We start from the raw sequence: 26,884 nt of genomic DNA on the forward strand, positions 1-26,884 counted from the left end.
CATTCCACAAACTCACTGGACTATTGAACAACTGCAGACTAACCACAAAAGTCCACATATTTCTTTTTACTGTGTCATTTTAGGTTGTAGTGATTAGTAATTCATCTTTGTGACTACAGGCTGGGCATAGCCTTTCCCATCTGTTCATTACAGTAACCCAATCAGGGCTCTCTGGCCTGCAACTGATCAATGATTTCTCGTGGCCACTTAAAAGCCATCAGGAGAATGATCTTTCATTTCTGGGCAGGGATCCAAACAAGCACTCAAAAATACCAAGCATTCATCCCTGTCTTCTTACCATCGCTTATCATAGTGATAACTTTTTCCCCTGCTGTCCTGTATGGCATTACAACGATCTTTTACTGGAAGTCCACAGCTTGGCTGCTTACAGGATTTTATGTGGAGAGAGGCTACATGGAACCTACTGAGATTAAGGTGATTAGGTTTTAGGTTTACTCCTGTGTGTTATTAGCAATAATGGAAATTACCATGATTAAATGTTTTTAAGGTAAGATGTAATTAGTTCATATACTGCGAAATTACAAAAATATTTCACAAACCATGTGGGTGGAAAATGCAGAGCAAAAGAGACTGCCACCAAATTTAATTCTGCTGTGATTAAAAAATCCTAAAAACAGACACATAAAAAATATCACTGATGTTAGCATGAGCACGATAATGTGTTGAGCCAACTAAGTGTTTTTTTTTATTTTTCTTCAGTCTGTCTCCAGATAGCCTAATAAACAAGAACACATTAAGAACTTGCTTCACGTCAAACCACCAAAACCACTAGCAAGAGGGAAGGAGACTAATATCACAAACAGCGTCCTCATTTTGCAGTACAGTCTGGTTTTGCAATATTGCAATTCAGCAAGTCAATACTGATCATTTTGAGAAATGGGATTGTCCATAACTACAACATTTATTAGTGACAAGATTCACAGATTGGTCAACATAAACCAAGTACAGCAGACTCCCTAAACCAACAATTCTCATTGTCACACAAAGTGTGTCTGACCTTGCACGTGCTAACAGCACAGTTCCTGTTTTTGATCCAACAAATGACAGAAAAACATTCACAACTCCATCGGTAATTTACATTGAAATCGCATTATTTACCACAGAATGAATAAAATTCATTTAGAATTTAAGTTATCTGGGCTAAAGGTAAAGCCCGAAATTTGTTTGATTGTATACAGAGGAGTAAAAAATACTCCACCTACAAGTGCAAAAGTAGTTAACTTAAATATTTGTTACGTTCACGTGCTGTCAGATTTATTAAACATTTAGAATGACGTTCCTCTACAAGACATTTTATCTAGGGATAAGCAATGCAAAACATTTATGATAAAATGTAGTTATAGGGTATTACTATTATGCATTGTTATTGATTTCATTTGCAGAATTTGAGATAATTTTATTGTTTTATTATTTTATTTGTTTTGTATTTATACTACTTTTGTCCTATATGTTTTAACGTTACTCCTAATCTAACAGAAGTGAGTGCCTAGCTCTCTTTGCTTTCTAACGTTAAAACTACTGGAACCAAATGACTGTTTTTGGATTTTAACTACAGCCGAATTCACCTGCTCTAACAAGTGGCAGCGTGGTGCGCTGCTTCGATTTGTCACATGCACACGAAGATATCCGAGTAGCACTTTAAGGCAGCACGTCTCGATACAGGAAGTCTCGAAACTTTTCAGCGTAGTGACAAACTTGTTATCTGCATCACGCTCACAGCCACAGTGCGCCAGGACGAATCATATTCGTATATGTAGGAGGCTGAAGATGATCAGAAAGTGGTCGAGTTCATATTGACATACAGTTTTTTTCTGAATTAGGAGGCGTGTGGAACGTGAATATTTGCGGCAGACAGACACGGTTGGCCTCAACCTTTCACTGTTTCATCAAACCTCGGGCGGAAAGCTCAGTGCGATATCGATATGTGGGAACAGGAGGAATTTGAAAAACATTGGCGGAATGAGTTTCCCGACGGAGAAGTCCCACGAATGGACTTGAAATCTGTAGAGGACATCGAGTCAGAGCTGGAGGCAAGTAAAGCCAACCTGAAGAGGCTCCAGAAGGCTCTGGCGGAGGAGAAATTCAAGGTGATCTACCTGCAGACCACCGTGGCCCGACAAAAGAAACCCGACTCTGAAAGGTTTGAGAAAAAAGATGAGAACTTTAACGCGGACACATTTGCCCTTCCCAAGACGGGAAATGTTAGGCAACCGCTACGGCGGGACGACGAGGGCGACGGGGAGAGGACCAAGGTGCCCGACTCCGGAGGCGTGAAAGTCCACATGGCTGGTCACGCAGCGGGGGTGTTCAGCTCTTTCGGACGGGAACGGAGCAAGTTTACCGGTAAGACAGGTAAGCCCGTCCCCATCCCTGTCCCACCACGGAAACCCATCACGGTCCCTGTCACCGTCTCTCAGCCCAATGATAACGAGGAGGGCAGCGACAGAGAGTACGAAGATTCGGAGCTGAACGAGAATTTTGTCAAAAATAACTTGTTGACACCAAAGACCATCATCGGGGACAACCAGAGGACCAACAGGGACAACCGGCGACCTTTTCGTCACAGCAGGGACTTTGACTCTGGCGACGACGGCAGGCTGTCTCCGTCCTTCCCGCAGATTCTCCGCACAGCCTCCCGCGGCTCCGGCTGCAGCACCCCTGACAGGAGAAGTGATGGGTATCTGAGCTCGGACCATGAAGACTCATCCTCAGTAGGTAATGCCAATGCTGTCTCTGCTACTGTTAGTGGTAGAAGGGGAAACCCAAATTTAACCCCCCCCAAACAATTAAATAAATAAAAAGATTTAACTAATTGCTGGTCTTAGACACCTGAAGTGTAATCAAAAATCATAGTCAGGCACTGGGTGAGAACTGAAGCAGCAAGGGGGCTGGTTATAGGGCAACGGAAATTTTAGGAACTAAAATATCTCTACATCTCTATAAAACAGACAGACTTAATTTTATCAACCACTGCAAGCTTGCATTTCACTTTTATTGTGTCAGACTTCACACACTGATCAGCTGGTTAATATTTGTGCACATCTTCATTTACTGTTTTGTAATACATTATCACTGCCTACTCAACTTCTAACCAGTGTTCTGTGGTTTAGTTGGGTCAGTCTTTTGCTTCCTTCTTTGTGACTAGTTTTTCCTCACATATGAACTGGACATCATAAAAACAAAAATCGCCAAGGCCAAGTTTGGGTCAAGAGACCTACAGTTAACTGAATACTCTGTGTGGTGCTGTACCACCTCTTACTTAAATGGACTAACACTCATAATGTCAAAGGATGATGTAGCATAAAATTTTTACGGTTGTGGGTGAAACAACACTAAGCAGCTACACTACTATTTCCTCTGTTAAACCCAACTGTAATGTCACTTTATATTTTGAATGAATATTTTTCTTTACATAGATTATTGTTTCACCTCCTACATTTCAGACATCACTGGCGCATAAACAAAGAGGTCTGTAGTGGAGTTGAACTGGACTCAAAGGAACTGCAGTGTGGTTAAGGGTCAGGGCTACAGGAACTGAAAGAATGTTTGAATGGAAAAGAAGTGCAATCTTCTGCATAACATTTTTAAAATATTTGTTACACTGTTTAAAAAAAAAAAAGCAAACCCGTCATGTTGACGCAGGCATTAGTTACTTTCGTATGTCTTGAAATGTGGTTAAGATTGCACATGCTGTCTATGTGGGTCAGTTTAAAAAAAAGTCTCTTATCTCATGCTTTCCCTCCTGATGTGACATCAAGCAAGTGTTGTTTGATGTTATTCCCTTTGAGTTCAGCAGTCGGTTGAGGACTACTATGTATTGTACAGTAGCTTGGCTTAGTATATAGACTTAAAGCAGGAGGACACAACTATCTTGAGTCTGTTCAATGATATTTTCACCACCAGCAAGAATACATTTACTGATAAGTTTGCACAAAGAATAATCTGCTGTGTTTTTTTGGAGCTTCATTTGCGCACTGAGCATTTCGTAACTTCCTGAAGCCTCCAGGAACATATTGAACCTGTTTAAAATAACCCCGCACATGACCAGCACATGCATGACTTTTTTACTTTTGTGCAAGCACAAACTTTTGAATAATCAAGCAACATATAACACGTTAAGGAGTGCACTTGCTGATAACCAGATTTTATTATGGCCAGATGTTTGAACCTGTTTTAAAGTGTCAGTTTCTTAGTTGCTGTACAGATAAGCGAAAGATATGCTTTCATTTAAGTATTGGCAAGAAAGTGAATAAAAATAGGCCTAAACTAAGATTTTGGAGCGTAATCTAGAATAAAAGGCATCACAGAAATGCTGTGAAGCCTTCCTCAAGAAAAGTGTGGCAGTGTTGACTGACGTTGTCTAGGTGTCATGGGTCTAGAGGGAATGACTAATTTACCCACGTGGATATACCCAAGAAGGTTTTAGCAGCCTTTTGTGACATATCTCCTGCCCTTGTCTGCTCTGTGCTTTTAATATTAGAGGATTATGTTTGGCTTAGTACTGCTTGTTATCTTATAATTTTATTTTGAGTGGTTCTGTTGAATTTAATAAGAGTAAAGGGATTTTCGGGATGTTAACTGGTCTGATTTATGACTAGACTGAACCATTTAGGTGTGTACTCAGGCAAGAATTTGTGTGAACATTGTTGGACGTGACTCAGTGTAAAATTGTGTCATGTCTCAAGGGCTGGTCTTGCATTACAAATACAACATTGATAAGCTAAGAGAAAGTAAATAAAATGCTTGGTGTGTTGTGTCTAATTATGGCACAATGTTTGCTTTTTTGTTGTGATAGGTTAACGGATGTATTTTCCCATAAACCAGTTGGTCATTATGGCTAAACACGTCTCTTAATATCTTCCATCTGTGTTGTCCAAGATGATATTTATGTTTTGCTCTGACAACTGGGATAATGAGTGAAAAGACTTGATTATGGTCAAAAACAATCTAGGGTGTGTAGAACTGTGGGAAGAGGTATGATAGAGTAGAGGGATTTTTATGGCCTGTGTCTGCTCAGCTGTGAGACTTTTTTCACATGAGGGACCAGCATTTGACTGGCTCCTGGTCACTTGGCATTACGGGATAGGATGGAGTCATCTCTTACTTCACATAGACAGCAGCAGTGAGCTCATGCCAGGGGGTTGTGCTCAGACTGATGCCTTTGTTTAACTCTGAGAAAGGGTCATCCATTAGGTCAGGGGTCACCAACCTTTTTGAAAGTGAGAGCTACTTCTTGGGTACCGATTAATGTGAAGGGCTACCAGTTTAATACGCACTTTTGAAATAACAACTTTGCTCAATTTACCATTAATTATATGTTATTATTAATAATTAATTAAATGAAGGCTATTCATCTATGTGAAGACGCAGATCATGTTAATGATTTCTCACAATAACTATCAAATGTGATTTTAAAAAAGAATAGCATCAAAATAATTAGATGCAGCTCATTGGTAAGTGGCACTACAGTGAACTATATTTAGAACAGGCCCACAGGCTACTCATGTGGTCCTTTGCGGCTACCTGGTGCCCACGGGCATGGACCAAGTTGGTGACCCCTGCATTAGGTCATGTGAATGTTAAGCCTTTGATCTGGCCTCTATGTGTGTTTCCTGATTCAACTCTGATTCACAGTACAGAGTTGGGGTGACCTTGGAGAAATTATCACAAGTTATTACAATACTGTTACAACAAGTTTTCTTCAAGTTTTCACTTTGAGGATGTCTCACAATAGTTGTTATATTATACCATCCAGTCTAGTCGTTCCACCATGTATATGACTTTTAAACATGGTGGACAAACTCCACTTTAATGTTCATAGAAACCTATGTGCAGTAATTCTGGTAGGTTTATTTGATCTTTTTGTCAGTGGTAAAGATTCAGTTTGAAATGTAGTTCATTAGGTCATGCAATTGACCTAATGACCTGCATATTCTTAACTTGCTTTACCTGTCTCAGCTGAGTACAGTTTCCTTTTTCTCCAACATGTCAAACATTTGGTAGGTAACAAATAACTTGCTGAGGAAATTGAAAATCCTGAGCAAAGTTCACACAGTTAGCTATCAGTTAATTTAATAAGATTTTTTTCCTTTTGACTTTATCCCATTTTCAGTCTCACCACAGCAGATTATGTTGTCCCAACCTTTTTTTTAATGCTAGGTTTGTAGGCCGATGCCTTTCCACACTCAACGCTCCCCAGTTTTACTAGGCTTTTACATTATCAATTTACATGCTACAGGTAGACAATGGCTCATTTTTGTGTTTTGTTCAAACTGCTGATGTGTTGTTATATGTTCCGATTTTTGTTGCGCTGATTGCATAATTTGTAAACTATAAAATTTAATGCATATGATCTTTATCTAATGTCAGTTTACCTAAAGTTAGTAGTTAAAACCATCTAAAACCATTACATAGCATTGCGTACAGTATTGCAGTATATTTAATTGGAACCCCAGTATTGGGCTACATATTGTATCACACAGCCCTACCTGGATATATGTTCAGGGGGAGTTGAGCCATAAACTGCCAAATATGCAGCCGATGGATGACCAGTCTACCAACTAAGCCACAGCTGCCTCTAGTGTAGCGAATAAATCACAGTATGTAAATGTGAAATTCTACAGAAGAGACACAAGCAAGATCTGTTATAGTAGAAATCATTCCAGGGAACAGGATGAATCACTACATAAATAGTAATGCCATTGAAGGCAACTAATATTTTGGTTATGGATTATGGGTCTATAATATTGGAATTAATCTCTTAGGTGTGAACATCCTGCCAAAATGTACAATTGCAGAATGATATACCCATAGAGTACATGCATGGATTGTATCTTTTTGAAAGGTGAAATGATCAAATGTGACACAAGAAAAAATTGTTGTGTTCTACAGTAGTACTTTTTGGCAAGATGAACTACTGCTGTTACGTAATAAAAACAGTCTTGGCAACTCATGGTGTGTCATCCTGCTAATAAGCTCAGTTTCTACATCATGGCATATTTTAAACATAATGACACAACCATTCTGATTATTTTTTATTAAGCTTGGTAAAAGGTTGTTGTGCATGACTAGCCACAAGGAGTTTTATGAGCATGTGCTCAACAGGAAAAACTGGAGAAGAAACCCGTTTTTTTGCTCTACACTAGTAAGTGATCGCTGATCGACACACGCATTTCTCCTTTTCCTGGTTAGCTTTTTTTCTTCCCTCCTATGTGGAGGGCTTGTCCAAGCCTGTCCTAAAAGCTGGTGAACTTACAGCTTACTGTTTTTTTTACAGTGAGGCGGAAGCTTTACACTGTGGCAGAGACTTAAGCATGGGTCCCCAAGTATTAAGGAAATCTCTCCATAACTCTGCTTTATCTCAGTTGGCTGTAGAGTTCAGGTGGACGTAGTGCATGGCTGCTCCTGCATTAAGTCAGCTTGTTTGCCTTATTATGGTAGCACAAGCACAAAGTGAAATACAAGTCTTCTAATCATCATAGAATGTTTCGGGTTTACTAGCTCTAAAACGAATTAAATGCTTAGGTGAAAATGTGCAACTGTTACCACATCTTGCTATAATAATGTTATAAAAATAAAGCTGGAGATGGTGAGTTTGATCTTGTATTGTTTAGAGGAACATTGATAAGCGATTAATCAATTATTTGATCAACAGAAATGTAATTGTTAGAATTGTTTTAGGTACTCATTATTAAAATGTTAAGAGGGTCCAGAGAAATGGCTTTATGCAAGAGACAAGGCTAAAAAGCAATATTGAATGGTTATGATATTTAGGCCGTAAGGTGCCTCTGCATTAAAAACAGACATAATTCTGTAGTGGCAACAGCACTGGTTTAAAAAGACCTCTTAAAACCAATGTGAGTGAACACAGTTTGTTAATCCACAAATGCAAATAAAACTTCTGCAACAAAAAAGCTATATAAACAACATCTTAAAACTTCTTGTGAATTATTGAAACTGTGGTCTAATGAGTCAAAATTTCATATTTATTTTGGAAATTCTGGACAAATGTCCTTCATGTTAATAAAAAGACAGACCAACTGACTTTTTATGATATCACAATTCAAAAGCCAGCATCTGTGATACATCTTTCTAAGGGAGGGAAATCCATCAATCCATTATCTGTAACTGCTTGTCCTGGGTAGGGTTGTGAGGTGGCTGTAGCCCAGCTGTAATAGAATGAGCGGCGGGGTACAACCGGGACAGGTTGCGAGTCTCAGGACCAACACAGAGAGACATACAAAGACAGACAACCATTCACATTCTCACCTACGGGCAATTTAGAATCACCAATTGCACATGGCTCAATAGTAAAATCATCTAGGTGCTAAACTGGCCTGCCTGTAGTTCAGACATGTCACTTGTTTAAAACAATAGGAGCATTTTAAACCAAGAATTATGAACTGTTTTGGAGCAAAAATCCTAAAATATCTACCAAGACTTGAAAAAATACACATAAGATAAAGATGCTTCTGTCCCATGCTTCTGTTTTTCAAAAAACAATAACAAGTTCAGTCTTTATTGTTGTCTTCAACCAAAAGTTAAAATAAAGTAATATTTATCGCCTGACTGGTCCCTGTGTTTCCTTGGTGATGAATGTGTTGTCGCAGTTATGCAGGGAGGCAGGCAGGGTGTCTAGCTGAGAGGGGGAGGTGTGGATATGCAACCTTATCACTGGTTTATAAGGTGGATGCAGGAGTAATGTGGCACGGTATGTGTGCAGATGCCTTGATCTTTATTCCATCTTAGAGGTGTGAAATGCAAAGCCAGGTCGTGCAAATAAGTAAACAAGCTTGAACGCCGCTTGATGGTTTTTTTTTTTTATCATCTATAAATGCATCTTGCAAAGTAAGTGCAAAGACAAATGCGCACAAACAAAATTTCGGTCAACAAAAGTTTCGGTCCTGGGTCTCGGAGAATTTATTTGCATTTCCTGTTTTTTCTAACTCATTTACAAATTTATATTGTCATTGTCTACATTACTTCAACAGGAGTGTAGTTGCTTGAAAGGGACTTTTTCTTTCATAGTGGGATTTTCTTCAGTGCAATTCTAGCTTTACATGACACATTTACTATCACATCACATGATGTTGTGTGATGCAGGATCCTCCTGTACTCTTCTGACGTCAACACAGAGTATCACTAGTGTAATTAATGAAACTGTGACGAGTAATGAAAGCAGTTGAGGTTCCACCAATGCATGATTGGCTGTGATATTACATGGAATCATTAGATTAAGTCAGAATAAAGTGTGATTTCATTTCATTATAGTTTTGCTTCTGACAATGTTGCTTTTGTGGTTCTATCTTATGAGGTTGAACACAGGAAACCTGTACTGAAAAATACAGTAAAATTGAGGCCATATAATCAGTGGTTTCAGTACTGAAGAGATAATCTGATCCTGACATCAACGTGAACTCAATTCAAAGCTTTGTTAGCTGTACCTGATCCCCCTACTGTTTATGGGGCATTGGCACATTGCCTCTCGTCTTTTCCTAGAATCAACAAAGGCGTGGACTTCCCAGGGGTCTATGATTAGGGACATAGCTATGCTGGAAAGTTTTTCATATCAAGGCAGGGAGAGGCACCAGGCCGCCTGAGGTAACCATCTAGACACGAAGCTGTCCACTGCTATTGTCCACTCTCCCTTGTGACAGGTCTGAACTGGATTACCCCTCGTTTAATCACCTTTGCCCCCTCTCAACCAATTGTATAAATGAAACCCGGGCAAAACATGGGTCAGCCATCTCATTTACTGTATTTTGAACAGATTATATGTAGGATTTCTGCTTAAGGGAACAAAGCACAGGAAATACTTGCTCATTCTAAAGTTTTGTCAGCTCAAATCATTTTGAGATGAGCATGTGCGAGTCAAAGGGGCGTCTGAGACTGGTGGTTTTCCTGTCAGTTAAACGGATTCATAAAGCTCTCCCACAGCCCAGCTATGTGAACAAACCTGTGTGTTTTACACATCTTATTTCTTTTGATTTTTAAATAAAGGAAAATCCCATTAGGTGCCAGGCTAACATGGGAAGAAAACATAGGCTACAGTTAGCTAAAGTTACTCACAGAGTAGAGGAAGACACTCTCTTCAACCTATTCTCTCTGAAGAGTTTCCACTCTCTGTTTCCTCAGATTTGGTGGTAATTCTAGTCCCTTTAAATCTCTCTGAAAAGGAGTCTGAGCTACATTTTCATGATAAAAAATTAAATGTCTTTTTTGTGCTGCAGAAAGTAAACTCTATTCAATAACAAGCTCAATCAATCAAAGTCCTGTGCATCCTTCACTCCTTCTGACATGAAGCCATATAAAAATTTGTTGACATTTAGAAAAATGTCCTCTCCTCTCTGAAATTAGGGAACAACAAGCAACCTTTGACTTGTTGCCTGCTTTGGCTGCCATGGAGACGTGTGCGTGCGTGTGTATGTAAGTGTTTGTGCCTGCGTGCAGTGCATATGGACCCAAAGAACCCTGCAATTTTCTCAGTGAGTGTACATGGCCACATATCAATGCACTATTCCGACAGTGACCAGAGAAGGGTCATTATAAAACTATTTGACAATGCCCCCATAAAATAGTTGCTGTTGTTGGTTTGAGTTTTTAAAGAATTCATCCTTCCATCCATCCATTATCTGTAACCACTTATCGTGTTTGGGGTTGTATCCCAGGTGTCATAGGGTTAGAGCCAGGGTAGGCACTGGACAGGTCCCCAATCTATCTCAGGGCCAATACAGAGAGACTTAAGCAGTCACATTCACACCTATAGGCAATTTAGAGTCACCAGTTAACCTAACATGCATGTCTTTGGACTCGGGGAGGAAACATACAAACTTACAAGCTCGGTCTAGCACAGTGGAGTGATTTTGAGTCCTATGTGAGCACTATCTTATGTTGCATATTGCAGCTGCTGATGCACCTACCTACATAACTAGCACAAAAGAGAATAGATTTGTTTGAATAGAGCACACCCTGTGCGTCTTTCTTTTCTTTTTTTTTTTTTATTATAACACTGTCAAATGAACTCTAAATTAATAAGCTAACTATTGTTAACTCAAACTCATAAAATGTACCAGGTAATTAGCCAGCTAGGTAGCATAAGCAGCCTTCGTAAGCTAAAAAGATAAAAGAGCATTTTAGCATATGATAACCACAAGTTCCTCATGATTTTGAAGCCTAGTGTGACAAAAAGGAAGCTGACTAAACCACAGTCTCAGTCGGATGTGTATTAATTTCGTAGTTTAAATAGTTAAGCACATAAAGCACTAACAAGTTCATTAAAATCAATAATTTCATTGACTGTCATGAACCATTACCCCTATATAGTTGGAGTAGATGTTTCATGTTCATAGCTTTCACAGATGTAATTGTTCTTTGACCTGACATGAGTTTCTACTGAAAAGAGGGATTTTTTTCCCTCAAGGCTACAGAACATATTCTCTTGCATCCTTTGTTACTTTCTCAATAAAGCTTTTTGTGTCACTGGGGACTTGTTGGAAAAACTAGGCTTCGCCGAAGTTTGAAACACCTGTACCTATGACATCACAATTCTCAGTTCTCTTTCACACTTGGCTCTAGTTAGCGTCTTGAGGCTGTCCAATGCTACGCCCATCACTTTCACTTCTCCTCATTTCTTGGTGGAAATTTGAACATATGTGCAACTAACTAGATGAATTGAAAAGCTACAAGAATTGTACAAAGCAGATCACAAACAGATCACAGACTTATTTAGACATGCATACATACGTGCATACATTAATATTAGTAATATTATAGACACTTAGTCACTACTTGGACAGTCAGGATGGGAAAGCATACTTAATGGTTATCTGACTACAGTAAGTCCATGAAAGGAAAGAAGTGTTGGGACTTCAGGTCACAGGGGCTCCTGATGTAGGTTTCAGGTGTCTTTGTGTGTGATGGAAACACTGCTAGACAAGCCTGCAAGTCAAGGGTTAAAAATATAGGCATAGAAATATACTAATGCAAAGACCTTTTTAAGTAGAAGGTTGTGTCTAGCTACCACAGTTTCAGGCTGTTGGATTAGGGTTTAGCGACTCTCTCTAAGATCACTGTTTCTAAGCGTAATTGCTTTCTAGCCGCAAAGTCTTGGCAAATCAGCTGAGAGTGATGCACACCAACGTTGTTTGCTCTGGGGATTTGAATGTGGGCCACACAAACAGGACAGCTTTCACTGGCTTCATTAAGTTGCAGTGAACAGGGTGTTGTCATCAAAAATATGAATACTGTATATAAAGTGCTTTGAATTAGGTGTGAAATGTTATGGTGTGCTCATAACCATCACCGTGTGTAATTTCGTGTGCAAAAAACAGATCTCATTGGTACCTGTGAAAGGTAATAATGGTAATAGGATGTGACAACTGAATGTGGCATTAAGGTGGTTTGGACACACTCCATATGCTCAATAATGGGTTTAAGACACACGGGCCTGGATGAATGGAAATATGTTATGCGTCTACATTGCAACTTTTACTGGGTATATTGACGAGACTGCCCTTCTCATGTGTGAGTGAGTGTGCACTCTTTTCTGTGCTGGTGATAGTGTTAACCTAACTCCTGAGGTGCACCAGCTGGCCAATCAATTCGTCTGCAGCTCAGCATTGAGCTCACTAACCGCATTTTATTTGTGGCTTTGTATGTACAGCCTTTTATTTCCTGCAATAATCAAAATGCAAAGGCACTTAGGGCTTTGGTGTTAAAATGTTCTTTTTGTCTTTGAAATTTATGGCACTGCTGATCTATTAATAACTCATTGGACCTGTCTTTACTTGTACCACTGTGTCACTGAAAATTAATATTATACTAAGTTACCTCTATAATGCACAGATGAGTGGTCCTGCAACACTTGAGAGAACTCCTCCCAAACTGGAGGTGTTCCCAATGGATTCTGGGATGCTGATGTGGATATCTGTAAACATTTTTTTTTCTATTCTGTAATTGTTCATAAGTGTAGTTATTAGGCATTGTGTTGTGATGATTTAACCTCTTGCCCTTTTTTCTGCAATTAAAGTAGCACTCTGCATAAAGTTTACTCAACATGAGGAGTACTACTCTATTAAGCTGTATAATCTATGGATTCGGTTGCTCTGAAACTAACCCTGATGGTGTCATGGTGATGTCCTCTTGGTTGTCTCAATTTAACATTTTTAAGATTTTTGTTTGTAATGTGAAACCTAAGTTACAATCTGGGTTGTGTGAAGTTTGAAGGAAGTGGACATTTAGATTAGAGGGTTTAAATGAAAATGCCTTTAAATTGCATGATAGAAAAATGTAGGATTCAGCATTTTAAGAGCCAAGATGAGCTCAGCCTCTACTTTTAATCTGTGTCTTGTCCCCTAATATAAAGGAAAAGCAACACTTAATAGTTGGAGTGTCTCTTTAATATCATATTTAGGTTGGAGCAGTTTGTGCCACGCATCACTCGCTCCTCATATAAAATTTCTGTGGACTACTATTTGAGCCCCTGAGCATGTGTTGACAGTAACTAAACACTAGAGTGCAGTAGTTTCTTTGGACATCAGTGTCCTCACTGTACTTCCTGTCCATCTTGTTAAATGTGTGCGTGCGCATGTGTATGTTCGTGCAGAGTGCAGCCACTTTGCCTCTAATGCTCATTTACCAACACAACGCACATTTATGGAGAGAAAAAATGTATGATTGGAGACAAAAATCATTTTATCTCCTTTGGGTACGTATCAAAATCCCAGACAAGTTACCTATGCAAGTGTGCATCTGTGAAACAGAAAAATTAAGTATGTCTGAGTGTACAACAAACTGTATTGATGAGCAAGCAGCATCAATAACACATGATGTTTTACAGATTGTGTGTGTGTGTGTGTGTGTGTGTGTGTGTGTGTGTGTGTTGAGGGGCAATTTTCCTTATCTGGTCTCAGTCCAATCGCAGCAGGATTCAGATGATTTCCACATTGACCTCAATAGATCAAAGTGAATTCAGTTGGCATCATATGAAAACATTCTCTATTTGTGTTACACACACACACGCACGTACACATACGTATACATACTTTCCTGAGTGTCTTTGTCTCGTCTTACCCTGGTGGGTGGTGAAGGGCTTGTTATGATCAGCAAAAAGTCCTTACTTTACCAAAAGGTCCTAACCCAGTAAGTAAAATACTATTTTTGGCCCTAACTAAGTAAGAAATACATGCGTGTGGGCACATACATGCACATGCACATACACACAGACAATTAGATTAAAAGTGTTAATTAATTGACATTTTTGTTATTTTCTAGTGACATACACTGATACACAGTGTAGAAGGAAAAGGAATGAAGATTTTTAGTAGAAATAATCTCTTGGTGAAATTTTTACACTAATTAAACCTAAAAATTAAAAAGGGAATAAAAGACAGGGAATCTGAAAACCATCTGAGGGGAGACAAATGGGCAGTTGAGATAAAATAAAATTAAACCCAAGGGTCTCTTTACTTCTTCTCACTTTAAACAAATGTTTAAAAAATATCAGACATTGCCAAACAATAAAAAACACCCCAGATGATTTCAGGGATTCCAATTTAACAGGCAGACATTCATCACTAGTGCACTCAGGGCTTTTAATAATGCATCAACATTGCTCGTCCCTGCTGCCATCTCCCCCAACCCCCATAACAAAAGAACGTGTGGGGAAAAAATACATAGCTAGAGAATATAATCGTCTTAGACTGAGGAAGCTATGGATGAGTAGTAAAAGTCCAGTTGACAAGTGTGAGCTTTCAGATAACCACACTTGGATGTCTGAGAATCTTTACCTATGGTAACTAGAATATATAAGGGGCAGTTGCATCCTATTGGTTAAATAGAGGTTATCTAGAGGTCTCTGGTTCAGTTCCCAACCCAGACTGAAGAAGCTAAATGTTTAGTAGAACATCTCATCATTTCCTGTTGACATTTATTTGTTATTGCAAGGTATTTCCCAACTGATACTGGTCTGAGTATTGAGAGACATACAGTCATACTATATATGTCTAGATTTTAAATAATTTTTTTTCTCACACGTTCATAGACTGTACTATAAGTAATCTGTACTATAAATGACCTATTTAAAAATCAGAATATATTTGTATTAATGTATTGTAGTGTCTTTTAAAATGTAAGTTATTGCAAATATGATTCACAGATGTAAAAAATGTGTGTGGGGGGAAAAAAAGCGTTTGATATTTCACTGCCAACTCCTAAATTGCCACTTTAAACCCACTTTAATTAAGCATTTTGGTTTACATTTTTGTCTGTCCTCTCTGTTTGCAGTAAATTCAGTTAGCCTAAATTATTTGTGTGTTTTGAAATCTCCGTTTCTTTCTAGTGCTTAATTGAGCTTTTCTGAGGCCACTCATCTGGAAACACATCTGTCCATTCCTTGTGTGTGCAGCCCTACTTCATCTAACTCTCACATACGAACACACATTAAAACCAGCAGTGCTAGAGAACATTTGTAAGTGTGGGGTCTTCCAGGAGTAGATTGGTTTAAGGGGCATATCAAGCTTCAAATATTAGCACTTTGCTTTATTCTCATCTGCAAATTAGTGTTCCGGAGCATAGTAGGGTAGATGTAGGTTCAGAGTGGCACTGAATACACACACTCTCACAATGCCACCCCCTTCACCAATGAGATGGAGTCTCAGGGGTAGTGACTGGAAAATTAGTGCTATCAACAGAACTCCCCCTCATTCACCCCTCAGGCCTGTTTTTGGCTTCAAAATGTTGAAAAGTATGAGGGGTGGGGTTGGTGGAGTGAGGTGGGACATTGGTATCTGGGTAGGATAGAGAGTATAGAGGGGTGGGAGGGTGGTGGATGGCTGTTTGATTGGTTGGAGGGCCACTCTGATGCTCAGTTATATATACACAAACACTGACACTTCTCTGGCATTGACCATGTTTTATTTAGATCAGACAGATTTTTATTTTCAGCAGTGATTCAAATTTTGCCTACTTTTGACTCAGGTTGTTTTTTCTTGCAGATGCAACATAATAGTTATAATAGTTACCATCATCATTGTGCCATAGGTGTAAGATGATGTTGTAATTCTGACAGGTTTCAAGTTTGGGCTTAAATGTCAGTATTACACATAGTATGTTCCAACCAACTGTTTCTATCCATATTTGCCATATTTACAATTAGAGAAACAGGACATGATCCAGTATTGAAAATGCATAGCAAAAAATGCAAACGTATTTGTCTGCAAGATTATATAGTTAAGTACAGTCAACAGTAAGATTTCCGGTGTGTAAAGAAGGGTGAAATAGAAGATCCCACACTCAAACATGCCTTTCAGCATCATGCAGTACAATGATCCATTGATGCCTTTTTTCACATGGCATTTGGTTTCACTGGGATGCCATGCATGATCAAAGGCAAGCATTGAGTTCACACTTTTTGTGTGTTGTAGTCCATATTTTTTGCTGTACCGACTAATGATGTGTGACCTTTTTTAAATTTCTCTTTGTGCTGCACTTGCATCAGTAGCACACACTCACTTGGCTCTTTCAAAACATGTGCAGGAGGTGACTGTATGATAAGATTTTTAAGATTATCATGGCGTAAGTCCAGATCTTACCCATCAATTCACCTGCACAGCACGCACATGCACCCACAAACACACACACATACGCACACACAGTGGATGACTGCCCTGCACTGACCTTTATGGAGAATGAGCCATTGCTCATGTATTAAGCTTTGTCGTGTTGAAGCCAGACAACCACCCCCATCATCTGCAACCAGACTAATACTTCAACTGCTCTTGATGAAGTGTGTGTGTGTGTGTGTGTGTGTGTGTGTTTTCATGTTGTAGAGAAAGTAATGGCCCTTTTTTTATCACACAGCTTGACTACTTGTTAATGTTTGATAAATGCAGATTTGTGACACACCAGGAAGACTAACATCCTGCTTGGTTTGTTTGCATAAATAGTGTGTGTGTGTGTGTGTGTGTGTGTATGTATGTGTGTATGTATGTGTATGTGTTTGACCATTGCATGTGTGTTTTCTTTGTTTGGCTGTTGAATGTTGATGAGGCATAGGAGTTCCGGGGTGTGCAGGTGGCTCTCAAAACTCTAAAAGACAGGTACATGTATGTGTAAAATTGCACACATGGGTAGTGCCATAGCTCTTTGTGTGTTTGTGTATGTGTGCGTGAGAGAGGGAAATATCCAATGTAAGACAAAGGATGTGTAGTGCTGTAGAGTAGATAAATCTATTTTTGATGAAGTGCCATTCACCGACTCTGTGTTACTCTTTGACTGCTTAGCTTTCCCATTACGTGTGTGTGTGTTTGTTGTTGTGTGTGTGTGTGTGTGTGTGTGTGTGTGTGTGATTTTGCATGCTTTTGTCATGCCATAATGACACATTTATATTCATTAACCACCCTGCAGGCTTACAATAAATGCCTTGAGACGGACGCACACATGCAAGCACGCACGCACGCACGCACACACAGTATATACACGTACACATACATAGGTCTTAGATTGCCCTGTCGTTGAACGTGAATGTGCATGCATTTTTTTCAGCTGGCACATAGGAGCAATGTTGCCAGACAAAGAGCAGTGCTCAGGGCCCATGGCTCTGCCTGCTGAGAGAAGAGGAGGAGGAGGGAGCTGTGGTGAGGTTCCTCCTATCAGCCTTTGTGTCCTAATTGAAGTTTTTCTGCCTCTCAACCCCCCCGTCTTTCCTCCCCCATGCTGCTTAGAGTAGAACGAAGGGGGGAGGAGTGGGTCTGATAGAGGTTTGAGGGTAATGCTTTATGTGAGTCTTTGTGGCCGCCGGCATGATGCTCGTCTCTGATTGCCTCCCTCTGTAGCCCATGTGTTCACAAACACAGAGGTAGTTACGCCTGATGAAAAGGAACAGTGTCGTATGGTTTTGTTGTCAGCTCCATTTCTGGAAACGGCGCAACAGGAGAACTACTGTGCTAAACAAGCTGATGTGCCCATTAAAACATGACAGAGAGGTAATTTGGAAATCAATAAAGGACCCTATTCAAGACTTAATTGGATGATTTGTTTGATTTTGTTTATTAATAAAATTGTGCTATGACCTAATTTCTACTTTTGTGTTTATGTGGGTTTTAAAAATGTGGGTGTAAAAATTTCCGATATCATGTTTATTTAAGGCAAATTATGTCCTACTTGTAATTATTTAACACCTAACAGGAGAATAACTAGTGGGACTTATTTTTCGTCTTCCGTGTTGCAATTGCAATTTTATTGCCTGTGGTTTTATATAAATCAAGCCTCCAATCCACTAATTATAGTGAGACCCTACACAAATTTTACAAAAATTATTAAAAAATAAAAATCATAAAGTCTGCTTCATGGTCCTGTATGATTTCCACTTGGTGCAACCACCTTTCGAAAGTTGCTCCACATAAACGTGCTCATGTTTGTCTGTTTCCTTTTAGTCTGTGTAGACAACAGGGTCAGAGCAAGTGGCTACAGATACTGAAAACCGGAGTAGCTTAAAACAGGACATCTCTGAAATAGACACTCCCTCTGTTTCCTACTGAAAAGCTGACTCTGTTTCACACAGCACAGAAACACAGACCTGGAACCCAAAGTGGTCTTTTAAAGTAGGATCCAACCTCCACCTGGACAGTGAGCAATGATAGTACTGTGCCTGAAGTGATGGATGGTGAAGGCCACCCCTGCCCGGTGCTGCACTGAAAGGCAAACCGAGCAGCACAGAACGTAGTTCCTGTAAACCGTTTGCTTTTGCAGATCGTTAATGAATAAGAGTGTTTGACTGCCTAACCACCCAATCAATTTTCTAAACAAGCGCAGCTGTAAACATAATTTCTTTCTGTTATTTAGCTGAAGGAATACGTCATCTAGGCTTAAGCTCGGCCACCATATCAGCTCTTTAATGCTCATGCTTTTATCTTTTGAAAGATTTTTGTGGGGGATTTAACCCTTTATTACAAATTTACAGTAAAAAGGGAGATGTAAAACATGAGTATAGAGACAGAAATCATGAAATTTGGTGCCCCTGCTGGAGTCAAATCAGAGATGATGTAGTTTGTTGGCATGTGCTGTAACAATTAGGGTACCAGTGCACTTGCTAATTTATTGCTTCGTATTCTTGGATAGTTCTCAGTAATTAATTTACAACAGTGGATCTCACTGGACGTGATCATTAATTGCTATGCCAATGTTTTATTTTTTGCCTTCTTGGTTCTAAATGGAACAACAGAAGAAAAGGGGCAGGAATCCAATAAAGAGATGGATAATTTGGAAAATGTAGGATTCATAGTTGTTTTGCATTCATTGGACGTAAGAACAGAAGGGGAAGCAGTCAGTTAATTCATATTTAACACAAGCCTTACTTGTACATAGACATTATGCATCTCGAAAGAGAGCGAGAGAGAGACTGATGAGCCATTTGCGCAGAATCGAGTGGGTGGGGGGAGTGTGTGAGCCAGCAAGCCAAAGAGAGAGAGAGAGAGAGCTTCTCCCTTCCCATAGCAACGGTCGGCGGTGGCCGTATCTAGCCTGTTGTTTTCTCTCACTCTCTCTCTTCCTGTCATGCACTCACAGACACAGATACACAACACTCACTCGTGCACTCCTCCTTCAGCTCTTTCACTCAATCTTCTGCCTGGTGTGTCTTTTGATGTTTTTCTTTTTTTTTTTTTCGTTTTTTGTTCCCTAATGACTGTTTTTACTTGTTCCTGTGGGACGAAGGCTATTATTCAAGGATAAGTAAAAGAAAAGACACAACACGCAGGAACAGGAAAGGATTGAAGAAATAAGAAAGAAAAAGTGACTGAGATAGTGAGGAAAACAGAGGAATGGAACCTCTCAGTGCTCATGGCCTGCCTCGGCTCTCCTGGATCGACACCCTTTACAGCAGTACGTATTCCTCCATCCATCTATTTGCATCTCTCCACACATTTCTTCCCATTCATATCTGCACTTGTCTTTATCTTTTAGCCATTTTTTTGCCCAGATCCCTCCTTCTCCATCTTATGTGCTGCCTGTTCGTGTTACTATCAGAGCTACATGCACACAGCGAACACTCTGCATTTTCTTAGGACTTCCAATTAGGGTGCATCACTGTGGCTGTCCATAACAAGACGCTCAAACCTCCCACCCCCCACTCCACATTTTGCTTTCGTTCAATGGTAGTGCCAACAGCTCCTGTCTGCTGTTGGCAGGGGAAAGCCTGGAGATGTACAGTGTGGGAGACAGTGAGTCATGCTTACAACCAGGAGGGAGAACTTTATGTTCCATCTCATCGCGGAAACAAGATGCATGATGTTGACATTTTTTTATTCATTCATTGGTGGCTTCATGTCGAACTGTAGACACTATCTATGTCGCTTTGGCTGTGTTTTTTAAATCATGTTAGCAGCACTTTTAGGTTACCGTGTGAAACAATGAGTAGACACAGTTACCTCTGCATTCATTTAAAAATTAGCCAGACCTTTTTTTTTTCCTTTCTTTTTAATAGAGAACACAATTTGGATCTTTTCTATCAAAGCAATATTTTCTTGGGAATTGTTTGCTTTGATGAATAATTAATAGTTTATTATGCTATGTCTTAAACCAATGAGTGTGAGCCAGACACATCCCATCAAGCACAGCTGTGATTCCCCTAGTGTGTGTGCTGTTACTGTGTGAGATTCTGTGTGCATGTTTGGATTTTTAGGCACATGACACAGCCTTTTGGGATTTGCTCTGTTGTGTCACTATTGTTACCGTGCCTTAATCTGCAGATGGGGAGAGAAAAGGGGAGGATCAGAGAGATGGGTTGGCAGTGTGATAAAACAAAATACAAGCATGTTGTAAGATGTCTGTTCGTTTTTAGATTGCAGCTGTTACTTAACCCTGGGACTCTCAAAAAGATGCTGAAGGCAGCTACACATGAGGGTAAAATGCACATCAGCTTTTTTATTAATTACAAATTATCAATGCATTAGCACATTCTGTTTTCTAAGTGTGAAAATTATTAACTAAGATATGCACACATGGTTGTTGTGTGACTATTAAAAACAATAAAAACACATCAGACAGACACACTGCTCCACTTGGTAACATATGTCTTTATTGCAAAACACATGGTTGAAGTATTTTTTAACAATCATTGGCCGACATGCTTCGAATTGGCATTTCCTTCCACTCTGGCTTCTCAGCTGCACATGCCTAAAATCACCGGTGGAGTTTTGGTGATTCACATCGGTGTGGACAGTATTTATGTCGTACACATGTTATGGAATAAAGACATGTTACTCAGTGCAGTGGTGTCTGGCTCATTTGTTTTTAATAGTTTTTGCACTACACTGCAGGGCTATGGTACAGACAAACAAGCTAATCCACGTTGCAGACTGACAAACAAGAGTAGTAGATTCAAGATTCAGTGTTGATTTATGGTGATTGTGGACAATACAATTATTTTGTTGTTAACCGATGTTATCATTTAACCCAATTAATGGCTTTCAACACACCTAAAGGTCACTGAAAGAAGTTTAGCTCTATTCTCGAACCTTGAATTTTGCGACTGCAAGGCTTGTAATTCAAACTACCCAGTCTGATGAGTTAATTTACTTATTGTTAATTTACTTACTGTTTTTCTACCAGCTTTGTTCATATACCTCTATATACTTGTCAACAGTTATAATTTTTAATTCGATTAATTACAACTGAAATGCGACGTATTTCATGATAATAAACACATAAAACGTCGTTGCCAAACCCGTAGTCAGTGGGCTGTTGGTAAACTTTATTTATATGCACTTAAGGAACCGGGGTACCGGGAGAAATCAGCTTTCTTGGGAAATGCAGGAATGGTGTTTACATGCACTTAAGAAACCTGGTTACTTAAAATCCGAGTATTCACACACACATAGTAGAGCAATTGGCATTCTCCGACAGAAATGTACCCGGGGAAAGCAGTAGTGCTACTTTAGCTAGGCTCAGTGGTCATGTGATCCTCACCTTTCTCACTAAGGCTGCAAGATTCTCCTTTTATGCCGCAGATATACTATGTGTTTGCTTACACAAAGTGGCCACTTTGTGTAGCTTGTGTTGATTCGGAGCATTAGTTGTGCACGCTGTCAGAAAACCATCAGAAATACAATCCTGTGTATGACAGCTGGGGCAGAGTCAAATCATCTCAGCAACATCTTCACGGCAATCAGTTGCCAAAAGTTATTGGGCAACTACCATTCATTTGGTCATTGAAATTGTAATGATCTATTACCCACTGTTGCTATTGACTCTGTTTTGTGTTGTAGAAATGCAAAAGTTTACGACGAAAGAAATGTAATTGTGGGTCGGGGATATTTAGCCCGAATCTCCCCACTCATAACTAACCCTTGGTAAACAGCAAGTGCATCTAGGCCTTACAGTCTTTATGCTAAGTCAACTGGCTGTTTCCTCTTTCTTAATATTTACATTCTGTACATAAATTAGAAGAATTATGATGTCCAATTTTTGATTTACAGTTTCAGGGTTCATTTTCTCTTTCTGAGGTTGTAGCAGTGATTTATATTGCTACCTTTTTTTATTGAACTTGTCGTGTAACTGTTAATGCACCATAGCACTGGATTATCTCTCTTAGTGAATTAGTTAATTTGCAAAAAGTGGATCAGGTCATTGTAACTGTATGAATATTGGTAATGAATTTTGATCACAAGGGACTTTATACTTAGTCTGTGTACTATTTTTAATCACTATTTTGGCTCTGATATTGCTGTGATGAGAAATACATCATAACTTGGCACCTAATGTGCTTTAACACGTTTGGAATTCTGTGAGAGGGCGAGATGCGTACAATAGGAGGCAGACTATTAACATTACAACAGGCTTTACTATGAGCTCTTGTGAGGAAAAGGGCACAGTCCTTTTATGCACCTGTCATTTCATCATTCTCTTCTTTCCACCACCCTCTATCTTACTTTTATGTTTTGTGTGCCATATAAATTGTCTAATCTAGCCCTGCTGAACTCACACCTTTTCTCACTCAGGGAAATAAAAATACACATTTTGTGAATCTTTTAAGGGCTTCCTCAATACCTGTACGCTGACACTTAAATGGTCCATTCACCAGTTCAATGGCTAAACATAACAAATATAACAAACATAAGAAAGATGACTCGCACTTGTTGTGTGGTGATCCAGTCCCAGCCTTCCTAAGCCATTATACATCAGTACTAAAGCCTTTATGGTTATGTAGCAGATTACTAAACACAAAGTTGTAATTGCATCCTTTTCCTTCGGCCACTAAAACTCTGTTAATGGCTTAGTGTTAAGCGGTGACCACACGTTATTAATGCTCAGAGTAAAGTGGGAGTTGATGCTCAAAGACTCAGCCACATTGTTCCCTCAAGAGGCTGAAGTCTCTCTCTCAAGGTCCACTGTCCGGCTTTTCAACATAAATGCAAAATGTTGCCAGTGGAACATAAATAAATAAAAAATGAAAGCTGCACAAGTGAAGGTATGGAGTTGTATGTACTCACATCCCTGAAAGTACACAAAACAAAATCCCTGGCCCAGGCCTCTCATCATTCATTCCCTGGCCTATTTTTACAGTCAACAACATGAGTGGCAGGCTCACAGACAGCGTTTACAGTGTGTATGTGTATCAGAAAAGCTTTAACAACAGCCTCTTATTTTCCTCATCATCTTTACCCTTCCACCCATTTTTTTTTGTCTTTCTTAATGTCTTATGGAATAGTTTTTGTTTGTTTCTCTTTAAAGGCAATACAATTTGTTATAATCTGCAGCAGGATAAAAGTTTTTTCTTTACCCATGATCTGATTTTCAGAAGCATTTACATGGTGCCATTGTCTGTTTTTTTTCTCTTTAACCAGAGTATTATCCCTGTAAAATGTACAATATTTATTGTTTTATTTCTGTAGTGGGTTATCCCTACATTACCACCTCTATAGCCTGAGTGGCAGACTGACTCTGACCTCTGACATTGACAGCCTATGATGTAACATTCAGAAAATTAGCCAGACTTATCCATAGCTCGCTTATGTAAGAGCCATAGTATGGGCATTCTGGCTTAGAGGAGCAGAGGTGTCACGTGCATATGCAGACTCACACATGCATCTATGTCAAAACAATTTTTAGTAATCCGAGTCACAGCGAGGACAACTCAAAATTCATCTACAGCTCCTAGGGAACATTTAAAAAAGGATCTATCCTCTTTTCTGTACATCCTGTCAGTGTTGTGCAGAAAATGAATTTTGAGTGTGGTAAGGTTCAGCCCAACAAGCTAAAACACCACAGAGTTAATCAGAGTGGAGTATTTGCCACTTTCTGAAGGGTTAATTTGTGCTATATACAGTAATCCCTACTTTCTGGTGCCAGTGTTTGCAGATAGTAATATGAAATAACATGTTTTTGATGAGAAGTAATCTGCTGCCTGTCCCCGTTGCCTTCCAACTAGTCGGCTTTAATCATCAAGAGTAGAAAAACATGACTGTGCAGTCATGTTGATAATATCTCTCAAAGGACGTTTTAAAACATGTTGGTATTTTGCGAAGTTGGAGACACTCTCCTATACCTGCCATTGCTTACTGTGGAATTAAAATTTTTAGTACATTAGCTATGTGGCCAAGTCAAATCCACAAGCAAGTAAGCTTAGATGAGACCCAGATGAACACATTGCCTTATTAGCTGTATTAGTTGACCCTAATGCCTTGTTACAAAGCTATAGAAATAGAACAGATGCTTTTCAGGCTATGCAGTAGTGGGTTTCCCAGGCTGTCAAACCTTTTGGCCTCAGTCTTTCCTCGAGCACATAAACTAATGGATGGAGCACACGTCACTGATGGCTAACTGCTCCTAGCTGACTTCGACCCAGTCCTACTTGTATCTTTTTGTGTTTCGTGTTAGTATTTAGCCAGATGTCATGTGACCCGCTTCTGCAAAAAGGGGCACAGCAAAGTGATTTTGGTCAGCTTCTCAGCAGAGCGTCGGAAGTTTAAGAAAACTACTGTAAGTATGTCTCATTTATCAAGCATTACAAAATCTTTTTGACCAAACCACTTACTGAACCAAACCACCACTGTTGCTTCTTCTATGTCACTCTGAATAACCAATGACTCCAATGAATGTGATCTAAAAGTGTTTCCAAACACAAAATCAATTGTGGTTTGACCACAGAGAGGAACATGGCCAATACCTAATGTCCACCTAAAACTCCGGTTAATTGTAACAATAGCAAATTTCCAGGTATAGGAACCCTAGCTCACATTAAGACTTTGTGTTGAAGAATATGACAGAGCTGGAGAAACCATTACCATGAGTCAAAGCCTGGATCCCTATGTATAATGTCTGATTATGCAATTATTACTTTGGCCCTTAGCACTTGTGCTGCTGGCAGAACATCACTACATGTGATGTATTACGTATTATTGTTGTCCACTTATTGTAGAGTAAGAATAGCATTTTACTTTGTTTGAAGGGGTTTTTGTGTTATGTAAATTAATCAGTGCTGCATGTCTTGAATAATTGTCTCCCCATTACACAAGCTCCTCTATTATGCCGATCAATAGGTGAAGCTTTTTCTTCTCTTCTCTGTACTGTAGCTAAAAACACTTATATCCGACGTTACACACAAACCAAAAGGGAGAAAGGATCTTAGTCAGCCTGCGTTGTCATGTAATGCCGTCATCTCCATTGCCTCTTCCCTACCATTCTTCTCCGCTTTGTATTGAAGCATCATCTCCCCTATTGGGCCTGTAAAGGAGTTCCTGCTCATGGAATGGGCTTCATGTTCACTTCCTTAACATGTCTGCACGCAGTTGTATGATGCTGAAAAACCAACTGTGTTTTACATAGGGATGCTGGACATACCGTAGGGGGAGTTAAAAGTTTAACTGGCACAGTAAAATGTGTGGCTAGTGATACATCAGAGAACTCCCACAACGTTTTAGCCTGTCCTGTCTCTTGGCTGTGGTTTTTAACTCCCTTGTGTGTGACATTAAAAAAATTCTTATTGTTCAAGTGAGCTGAGAACTCTGGAAGAAGCATTTGGCACCAATCCTAACACTAACTTATCCTTTGGCTTGCCATCATCCCTGGTGAGCTTCTGAACCATGGCCACTGGGGTCATTCACAGACAACCTCATGAATAATAAATTAAGCTTTTGGCTCAGCTGAGTATGTTGTTGTGACTCTGACATGCAGTAAACAAGCTAGATCAAATATTTTGTGCTATACTATTGCTGAATATTTTGTTGAAATTATTAAAAGGGCAATTTTCCTCACCAACATGACATAGTAGATTAAAATGCTTTGTATGTCTTTAAACTAAATTTCAGTGTATGGCTTTGTCATTTTGTAGTAACAAAGACAAAATGTTAAGAAATGTAAAATGCTACCTAAATGATAATGAAAGAGCTGTTCACTCACTTCAACCACTGTTATGATACAAATACTGTCAGTCTGATATTATTAGCTGTAAATATTTTTCCGTTGTATTTGTAATAATAATAATAATAATAATAATAATAATTATAATTCATTTTATTTATAAAGCACTTTACGTTTGCGGCTTGACCGCAAAGTGCACATCTCAAAGTCTTATACAAGCTGATTTAAAAACAAGAATAAAACATAAAAACATGCAAACCATAGAAACATATAAAACATAAAATACCATATAAAAAAGGTAATGATCATAGTATTAGGATTATAGTAATATATTACTATAATGGAATACTATACTCTCTCTTTGTATTTACAAAACAAAGCTAAAGAGTGGGTGGGTATTTTACCAATGCAAAAAAGTGCAAAAATGTGTTATTTTCCTAACTGCTATAAGACACATTTCACTATATTCAAACATCAAACAATGTAAGAAAATAATTTATTTTTTAAA

General features: G+C 39.2%; 1 protein-coding gene across 4 annotated transcripts in view; it reads left to right on the top strand.

Annotated features, from left to right (window-relative positions):
* The first annotated feature begins 1,702 nt into the window (after positions 1-1,702).
* abr (ABR activator of RhoGEF and GTPase) overlaps positions 1,703-26,884 on the top strand; it is a 104,516-nt gene continuing 79,334 nt past the window's right edge. The window contains exon 1 of one of the 4 annotated variants that reach the window (XM_067494799.1): positions 1,703-2,736. In XM_067494799.1, coding sequence (XP_067350900.1) covers positions 1,944-2,736 — 793 coding nt within the window. In that variant the 5' untranslated portion in view covers positions 1,703-1,943. Of the gene's footprint in view, positions 2,737-19,527; positions 19,900-26,884 lie in introns of those variants that run through there. The other 3 variants (XM_067494800.1, XM_067494801.1, XM_067494807.1) reach the window with 3 other exon arrangements.

Source organism: Channa argus, chromosome 24 (genome assembly GCF_033026475.1).
Source record: "Channa argus isolate prfri chromosome 24, Channa argus male v1.0, whole genome shotgun sequence".
In the NCBI taxonomy this organism is placed as follows: domain Eukaryota; kingdom Metazoa; phylum Chordata; class Actinopteri; order Anabantiformes; family Channidae; genus Channa; species Channa argus.